Genomic DNA, 9954 nt, shown 5'->3' on the forward strand with positions numbered 1-9954 from the left:
GTTTGTGTAAAATGACAGCTGTGATTCCCAAGAGGTTCTGCAGGGGGTAAATAACAAGGAATTGGGGAGACTGCTGCTTCTGAAGTGTTAGCTAATCCATATAAGGGGCACTGATGCCCATGGGCACAACCTGCAGAGACTTACCAGGCTGTGAGAAATAACAATATGTAGGTGCAGCAGGATAGGAGCAAGCCTGTAATGAATGAGTGTGTCCCTAATCCCCTAGCTGTGCTGCCCATTACAAACTACAGATCACAGCCAAGAGAAGGGGATGGGGCATTACAAGAAGCCCCCCTCCCTCTCTGTGAGTGACAGCTGGGGAGTAGTAGGGTCACTGCTCACACTCCCAGTACAACACCCTCCTGCACCTGGCAGCCAATGAGAGGCGAGTGGGGCGTAGGCTGGGATGTCAGAGCCCATTGTAGTTGCACTCACTCCGGGGCTGCCAGCCCAGTGTAGCTGCTGCCTCTTGTCGCAGGTGTGGAGGAAGCTCAGCTGCAGGAGGGAGCAGTGGCCGGGGGTCTGATCCCTACACCTCTGCTGCAGGAGGAGCCCCCATGGCGAGGAGAGGGGGTCTGTAGGAGCTTTATTCCCACCACTGCTGGCTCATCCACAAGGGTAAGATTGCATTTCCACCTCTGCATCCCTGTGTATAGAAGTCAGATGGGGAACATTGTGCTCTGTGGAAGTAGTTTATAGGCACCTGGTGGCAATGAAGGGGTGGGTGCATTTGTGCCAGGAATCGATGTTGGAATGTTGGTATAACTGCTGAATATTGGGGAAAAGATCTATGATCTGACTGCACTATGCAACCCCTTCTCCCTGGGCATAAGGGAGTATGCAGAGTGTAGAGCTGTTTCCATGCAATGTGCTCTGCATGCTTCGTGCTGTAAGGTGTATCGTATGACAATGTAACCCATAGGTTGTGCCCTGTCTGGAGCTATTAGGAAAGTTGCAGTGCAGTGGTGAGGGTTCAGTGACCCTCAGGGGGCAGCTTCCTCCTGTAACTGGGTAGAGATATTTGGGGGGGTGCATCAATGTGAGATGGAAGTGTCTACTGAAGGACCAGCTCCTCGGTGCAGAGCCCTCCCTCCCCTATAGCTGGGTAGATGACAGATATTTGGGGGGTACAGCAGTAAAGTGAGATGGAAGTGCCTGCTGAAGGACTAATGTGCAGTGCCACCCTCCCCAGTAGCTAAATCCAGCAGCCCTTAGCCCCTAGCTCACCATCCAGCCAGTCTAGTGTAACCAGGGCACAAGTTTGGTGACACTGGCTACACATATATCCATAGAACACAGGACACCGACTTAACCCCTTGCATTCCATACAATCCTTCTAATATTACATACATATAACTGTATTTTTGTTACTGTGCATTAAATTGGTTTGCAGAGATGACATATGTGCCTGTGATTTACCCCTGTGATTTCCATATACTCTGCTGTGTGTCATTGCTGTCACTTGAGCCACCGTAACTGTAAATAATCATTGCATTACTGTTGCCATCCTGTATCTGACATGACATCAATCTGTAGGGTCTCGGTTGCACTGCTAGCAGCCAGCAAAGCTGAGCCACACTAACAATTTGTTCATACCAGCACAGTACCTAGCAGTGCCCTTTGTCACAGTCTTATTTGCCAATACCCTGCCATCGGTGTGTGTGTATTGATCAATACTGTATTATATAAGAAATGTTTCCTCCATACCGTCATCCTTGCTCCTTATATTAGTCAAGTTATTATGTAGTTTTTATTTATAATCCTCTAAATAATTCCACCATGTTACACAAAGGGCAGCGAGAAGTATTTAGCTTTATGTTCCCTTACTTGCATGCTGCCCTCACTTGGGTGCTAATCAGATACCACTACCGAATAGCATTTTAGGGAAAATACAGAACTGCATTGGAAGAGCAGGCACATTGCAGTCCACCATGCATTATTGAGAGCACATACAGGGTTTGATTCTATAAACGAATGTATGTGAACATATATGTCCGTTTTGATTAGATTATGCCTTTTGTGTTGTCGTCAGTGTCTTTTATATGTTATAAACATAAATAGGTACAGATAGAAACCCTTTATGTTTGCTATTTGTCTGATAAATCAGATCGACCTGTGCTTGACTGTAGTTTGTTTGGAGATAGTGTTGGAATTGAATATTTGTAAACACCAATTCATTGCTTGTATTGATGGAGACTTGTACCTGGTATCATCTTGCATGTTAATATTTGAATGCATTGCAGGCTAGTACTAAGAACCATTCATGCTGTTTGGTTAAGCAAGTTTTATTTAGATGAAGGAAAGATGGTTTCATTGTTCGCCTCGGGCAGTGAGATATCTGGGATTGCACCTGGACTCTCAGAGCTGCAGCAAGTTTGATTACCTCTGTAGCATATGTCAGATCAGGGGTTGGTTATGAAGTGTTTAGTGATTGAGCTTTATTACTACTGTCTAAATAATGTCATCCATCCTGACCAGTGTCTTGAGAGCACAATTAACTTTTTAGCTCCCACACTCTGGTGGTAGAGATCTGCAGTTAACATGATGCTTGTTTATTATTATCATTATTATTTTATATGGCGCCACAAGGGGTCCGCAGCACCGTGCAAAAACAAACAGAATGATAAAAAAAAACAAAAAAACTAATCTGGCTTACAGTACAGAACATAATTGGACATGGACATTGTTTATAAACACTACTGCATATGTAGTCATAATACTCAAATAAGCAGCAGTACGGCAAGGACTGGGTGCCATTGTAGGCAGTGGAGAGGATATGATGGTAGAAGTGAGGGAAGGAAAAGCATGTGAGGGAAGAGGGCCCTGCTCGTGACAGTTTACAGTCTAAAGGGGAAGGACCGACAGACAGGGGTGATACTATGTATAGTATAAATTAAAGTATAGATTTTTATTTTCCATTTACATTAATGCGTTTCTCACTTGACTTGCAGAACTGGCGTTCCTACTGACATTGCCTTGTTCTGTCATTGATGGGAAATCAACTGGATCGCATCACTCACCTGAATTACAATGAGCTGCCGACAGGGGACCCGTCTGGGATAGAAAAGGACGAGCTACGAGTTGGGGTGGCATACTTTTTCTCTGATGAGGAGGAGGATCTGGACGATAGAGGACAGTCTGAGCGGTACACTGTGAGGGACCCCAGTCCCAGCGACTGTGAGGGTCATATTCTACTCAATGAGATTGAGTTCTCAGCCTTTAGTTGCCAAGAATGCATCTTTTCCAAGCTCAGGGGCAGCCAAGACCTCAGTGTCTACCCTATGCAAGGCTTGCTGACCTTCTGCAAACCAGGAGATCTCCTGGAGCTGCTCTTTATTTGCCCCAATGCAGACCACACACCTCCCCCATCACCTCACTGGGCCGTTTACGTTGGGCAGGGACAGATCGTTCATTTGCACCACGGAGAGATCCGCAAAGACAATGTTTTCGAAGTAGGAGGAGGCTGTATGGGCAGGGTGGTTAGCAGTTGGTATCGATATAGGCCCCTAACTGCCGAGCTGGTCCTTCAGAACGCATTTGGGCACCTTGGCTTAAGAAGCGAGGAGATCTGCTGGACTAACTCTGAGAGCTTTGCAGCCTGGTGCAGGTTTGGCAACAGGGAGTTCAAAGCTGGTGGGGAGGTCCATTCGGGCAACCTCCAGTACTTTTTGAAGCTCCATCTGGAAGAAACCCACATCCACACCATGAGGTTTAACAGCCTGGAGGAGCTTATAGGGGAGAAACGCAATTTGGACGCTAGTGGAAAGCTAAGGGTCATGAAGGAACTCTCCATGATGGAGAACAAGGAGTAAGGACGAGACTTCTCCATGGTGGAGAGAAAGTGACGAGGACTGGGATGGAGATCTTCCATTCCAAGATTTGCCAAATCAGGCTGCACCTTTTTTGGACACCTTCGTAAGGATCATGTCAGCATTTCTAAAACCAGCATTACACCATAGCCACTGTTTGTTTTTTGGCTTTTACAACATGGGTATCACCACGTATTTAAAAAAACAAAAAAGCAACAACAACAAATCCTGAGTATGTTGGCTGTAGTGTTGATGTCTTACTAAGCATTTAGCAACATGCTAAATAAAATTTCAAATTGAAATTTTTATTTTCATGGCTTTACTCCATGACTGTTTAACCAGAGGCCAATAAATTGAATTTCTCTATTTGCATATATAGTGTCGCTATTTACTGTTTCCTGTCCTGTCCAATCAATCTGCCTTCATTTGTTGTGAATTGTGAACAATTTACAGATCATTTTAAGTCTTTGGTTTTTTCAGTTTTGTGTCTGTACTTTACAGTGCAGGGCTGTGTAGTGCAACAATGTATAAATAAAAACTAGGCATTTTAACATCTTTCTAAAGACCCAGTTTACCATTTTAGGCTTTTATTTTATTTTAATTAAGCAGGATAGACCGCAGAGATTAATTTGTAGGTAAAATAGTCTGCCTATATTTTTTTATTAGTTAAATACAGTATACTCTCATGGTGGGGGGGATTCAATTCAATGCGATGATGAATAGCCGTGGGAGGGAGCTCCCGAAGCTATTCAATTCACCGCGCTATTTGGATGGGCTAAAAGATTTCTCCTCGCACCCCCTTGGGGATGCGAGGAGAAATCCAACAAAAGTGCCGGGCATGCAGCTGTGCGGCCGACACTTTAGTTGGAGAATGCCGGTTCTCGCGACTAAACACCCAGGCATTCTCTGACTTAACCAATTCCCGACCAGGCAAAAAGCGCTGCGTATTGAATAGCTTCGGGAGCTCCCTCCTGTGGCTATTCAGCATCATACATATGTGACTGATTGCCGCGATTCCCCAATCCCCCCAACTCCTGGTCTGGGCATCAGGGAATTCGAACACATTGCATTTCCCGGATTCACCGATCCCAACCAAAAAATGATCGAGATCAGCAAATTGGTGGAACTTCAGAATAACATGCAGAATTCCCCAGAGGGATCGCCGATAATCGATGCCCACCGATTGGCAGTTTTGATCTGCTATTTGGCATAGGGGTATCAGGGAGTTGCGTCTCTCATGTATAGACCCCTTAGGTCACCAATGCCTACCAATCAGCTAATATGCGGAGAGGGGGAGAAAGGAGAGGGCCTTTGTCTATGCCGGTACTCTCGTGTTTTTAAAGTGAAATATTTGGGTCTTTCATTTCTGCATTAATCATAAAGCATCCACAAAATATTAAAACATATTTGTTCAAGGTTTATGCAAACTGTATACAGTAGAATAAAGGGTATAGCTTCCATAATAGTTAGACCCCCTAAATCTCTGCCCCTTTACTGTGTTAGAACATCGATAATTCCAGGATTTTAGAAAAAAAATACCCAAGATGAGGAACCATATAAAAGTGGAGTATTTTGTACTTAAAATAATTACATAAAATTTTCTCCACATACCAAGAGCTATGGGACTTATTTAATAGCATTGTGGACAAGGCAAAGTGTGCCCTGATGTGTAACCAGATAACAGATTTCAACAGTATACTTGTACAAGTTTTAGGACCCTTTGGGGGAGATGTATCAAACCATGGAGAGAGAGAGAAAGTACAACCCAATCAGCTCCTAACTGTCATTTTTCAAACACAGTCTGTAAGATAACAGTTAGACGCTGATTGGTTTATACTTTATCTCTCGCCGAGCTTTGTTACATCTCCCCCTGTATATGGATACTCACCCTCTATAAAGCTACCTTCACTATAGTGCCAGTCCTGCTAGCTGTTGGTATAAAATTGAGCACTGTCATTTTATTTATTTATTTTTTTAAAAACACATTTCACTTGCATGGCAATAAAGCCCAGAATTACGACATTGGCAGCATTCTCTGCAGCAGTAACTATGGAATAATGTGCATTGTGTAAAATGAGACGCTGAACAAAGAAACCTGATTTCTCTCTTGCTAATACACAGGAGCGAAGGCGAAAGCTTGGTATCTAGTGCCAGCTTCCTGTGACCTTGAGTAAGTCGCCATCTAGATGAGTCCTTGGAGCTCGGCATTAGTGTGTGTGTGTACATTTGTATGCACAATAAGTAAACAAAATAAAATACAAAAAGCTACTGTGAAGTCAGTCAGGGAGCAGTGCCCAGAGTTTTCATTGGCAAATGTTTGTGTGTAATTGGGTATTTTTGTTTATTTCTTTTATGCTTTTGCTTTTTTTTTTTCCATTAATGAAAAAAAAATTCTCTCCCACTCCCTCTCTCTCTCTCTGTGTGTATGTATATATGTATATATGTATATATATATATATATATATATATATATATATATATATATATATATATATATATATATAATGTATAAAATAAAAGTGTTGGTGCTTAACAATACAATGGAAATAAAATGAACATACTATAAATAAATAATAAATAAATATACAAAGCAGCTGGTACTCCAAGGTCAAAGTGGATAGAACCCTCTGACGAGTTTCGTCCAGGACACTACTTTTTCAAAAGGAAATGATGTGTACCAGCTTCTTCGTATTCAGGCACCTAACCTACTGCAGCTTTCAGAATCATTGTGTTAGATTTGCATTGTTTTTTTTACTGTGAGTTTGTGATCTATATTTTTAATACATTTTATATATTTGGAAACAGTATTACGCTATGAGATATATATATATATTTCTGTTTTTGTACCTTACGCCCCATAGCTGTATGAGAGAGATAAACAGAAATCCTTTACTAAGCGTAATACCCACAAGTGCGCGAAGCTCCAGCCGGAGATCGCAGGTAACTGACTCTGCTCCGAAGGCCTTGTCTCCTTCAGGGAAACTTTCCCTCTTCACTGGCTGTCATCTGCTTTACTCTTTTTTTTTTTGCTCAATTTCCATAGAGTTTTACTACCAAAGTGCAGTACGTTGTTGCACCCGTGGCGATTTATTGAGCAATTTGTTTCCATAGATTTAATGCAAGTTAGAGTATGTATGCGATTGTGTGATGTATTTCTGTGGGTTACTAAAGATTTGCACTCATTACCTTACTTTAGGCCAGTGGTCTCCAACCTGTAGCTCGCGGTCTTAATTTTGGTGGCTACAGTACTGCTGAGTGAACTAGAAAGAAGTGACCTCTGAAGTGACATTCAGCTTCCAATTTCCAACACGGATACAGTGTGTTATACGGTGTGGGTTGGATAGATAAATAGTACACTTACTACGACAGCAGTGTCGGCAGAGCGTGATTGCTGATGGTGTCCTCAGTACATGGGATGGCAGTGCTGCGGTGCTGGCAGTGTCCTCAGGGCAGGGTATCAGTGGTGTCAGCAGAGCGGGGGTGTCAGTGATGTCTTCAGTGCAGGTTTCCTGTCTGTGTCGGTAGTGCAGGGGTTGCTGACGGTGTCCTCGGCACTTGGAATGGCAGTGCTGTGGTGTTGGCAGTGTCCTCAGTGGAGGGTACCGGCGATGTCGGCAGTGCCAGCGGTGTCTTTAGTGCAGGTTTGTTGGCTGTGTCGGCAGTTCAGGGGTTGCTGATGGTGTCTTCAGGACATGGAATGGCAGTGCTGTGGTGCTGGCAGTGTCCCCAGTGAAGGGTACCGGTGATGTCGGGAGAGCCAGTGGTGTCTTTAGTGCAGGTTTGCTGACTGTGTCGGCAGTGCAGGGGTGTTCTCTATGCAGGGTGCCGGCGGTGTCGGCAGAGCGGGGGTGCCAGTGGTATCCTCAGTGCAGATTTACTGACTGTGTCGGCAGTGCAGGGGTTGCTGACGGTGTCCTCGGCACTTGGAATGGCAGTGCTGTGGTGTTGGCAGTGTCCTCAGTGGAGGGTACCGGCGATGTCGGCAGTGCCAGCGGTGTCTTTAGTGCAGGTTTGTTGGCTGTGTCGGCAGTTCAGGGGTTGCTGATGGTGTCTTCAGGACATGGAATGGCAGTGCTGTGGTGCTGGCAGTGTCCCCAGTGAAGGGTACCGGTGATGTCGGGAGAGCCAGTGGTGTCTTTAGTGCAGGTTTGCTGACTGTGTCGGCAGTGCAGGGGTGTTCTCTATGCAGGGTGCCGGCGGTGTCGGCAGAGCGGGGGTGCCAGTGGTATCCTCAGTGCAGATTTACTGACTGTGTCGGCAGTGCAGGGGTGTTCTCAATGCAGGGCGTCGGCAGAGCGGGGGTGCCAGCGGTGTCCTCAGTGCATGTGTGCTGACAGTGTCGGCAGTGCAGGTGTGCTGGTGGTGTCCTCACTGTGGGAGTGCCGGCAGCGTCGGCAGTGTGGGGATTGCTGACGGTATCCTCAGCATGTGGGGCAGGGGTTCCGGCAGCAGGGGATGCTGCCAGTGAGGGTGCAGGCGGTGTCAGGCAGTATGGTGGGCGCCATCTTCTTTTGCTTCCTGTGTGCATATTAAATGGGCTTAACACTGATTGGCTGAGAGCCGTGACAGACGGCTCTCTCAGCCAATCAGCGTTAAGCCCGCTCAACACAAAACCTCACAACCCGACAGTGGGATCACAAGGTTTTGCCTCAGGTGAGGGATGAGCTTGGCTAAGATCGCCACGGATCCCCGAAATTTGGGTGGTTGCTATTGCTAATTCAACGTAATACAGATCTTGAAGGTCAAATAGTTACAGGCAATTATAATATTGTTGTACCTAGGAAGAGTTTTCTGTAAATACTGTAGAAAATGAGGCACAGATTTAAGACTTGTATAATCAGGATACAAAACCAGCCTTGTGTTGTTTGTGCTCCAGGTATTTTAATAATATTCATGCAAGATTGATTAGAAGGGAGGTGCAATGTGCTGCCAATATTTTATGATTCTTAATATAGTACCAGCCTGCAAAACTGTAAACAGTTTATGGAATCACACCAAATGAATGTGCCTTCAGCAATGAGACATACTGATCACTAAGCGTCTGAATATTGTTTTCACGCTACAGTTAAACCTAAAATAGATGTTTTAATGTAAAAGTTTACAGGAACGTGCCAAAACTAAAGTCACTTCTAAGGCTGACCGTTAAGGGGCTCACTTTACTGACCTCCCGCGGTCTGCAAGTAGTCACCTTGTAGCAATCCATTTGTGAGGCTCTTGAATGACAAATCACAACGCCACTCGATAGGGGTGTTTATGTTTTAATTGTATTAATCCTATTTGTACCTATTCCCAGCATACTTGCCAACTCTCCCTGAAGGTCTGAAAGGGTCCTGAATTTAGGTGGGTTCTCCTGGCCCCCCGACAGAGTCAGCCAGTCTCATGGGAGGTTGGATGATGTGATTTGCATTGAATGGTGTGTTCCTGAATCCTGGATTCTAGAATTGTGTGATCCTAAAATACAGGCAATAGCGGTTTAGAACAGTGGAGTGGCGGGAACCACAATACTGTAGCCCCGCCTCCTACTGCATGGGCGCGGCCACGATGATGAGGATGCAGTGTCATGCCTCCTCCCCCCATTGGATAGTTCCGCCCTGTCCGGGCCTTTCTTAGAGGGGGCTTATAGAAAGTTGGTAAGTATGATATCTGGAGATTGTAAAACTAACACTGAGGGGCTCTGGAGCCGAACTTTGCAACTACTGTATGGGCAATGCTGAGCTTTATGCAATTCAGTCCCATCTAACATTGTAATAAAAGGGCGTAACTGGGATGTAACGGGGCAATTAAACATAGGGATACAGATGTGTCCTTGCTCATCTAGCCACAATACGCCGTGCCAGGAGTGAGCCGTCAGGTCCCGGGCAGCTCTGCTATTGCCATGTGTCTTTTTGTGCTGAAAATGCATCTAAGAGCCGTATTCAATTTGAGCGGTCCGCCTCCCGGTCTTTTCCCTTACATTGCGTGTTTTGCAGGCGGAAAAATATCACGCGCGTGCCCGTGTATCCCCGTATTTAATTTGAAAGTATGTGAAAACGGGACCCGGCGAAACTTAAACAAGCGGAAAGTCTTGTCAGATTTGGGGAATTCAGCCTGACACCCCCCAAAAGATGCTCTGACATGGGGGTTAGCTATGGTTACCCTTGATTTG

The 9954-nt window shown here is 45.2% G+C and overlaps 1 protein-coding gene across 1 annotated transcript; it reads left to right on the top strand.

The window, feature by feature from the left end:
* Positions 1–369: 369 nt before the first annotated feature.
* Positions 370–4345, top strand: LRATD1 (LRAT domain containing 1). The gene is made up of 2 exons (XM_088451834.1): positions 370–618; positions 2952–4345. The coding sequence occupies exon 2, from the start codon at positions 2991–2993 to the stop codon at positions 3810–3812; it is 822 nt and encodes a 273-aa protein (XP_088307960.1). The 5' UTR covers positions 370–618; positions 2952–2990; the 3' UTR covers positions 3813–4345.
* Positions 4346–9954: the final 5609 nt, after the last annotated feature.

The sequence above is a fragment of the Taudactylus pleione genome, unplaced genomic scaffold (assembly GCF_031769625.1).
Source record: "Taudactylus pleione unplaced genomic scaffold, aTauple2 ptg000030l, whole genome shotgun sequence".
NCBI classification, from domain to species: Eukaryota; Metazoa; Chordata; class Amphibia; order Anura; family Myobatrachidae; genus Taudactylus; species Taudactylus pleione.

Excerpts from the sequence above, each read along its gene's own strand:
- LRATD1 (XM_088451834.1), top strand. The coding sequence starts at position 2,991 with ATGGGAAATCAACTGGATCGCATCACTCACCTGAATTACAATGAGCTG.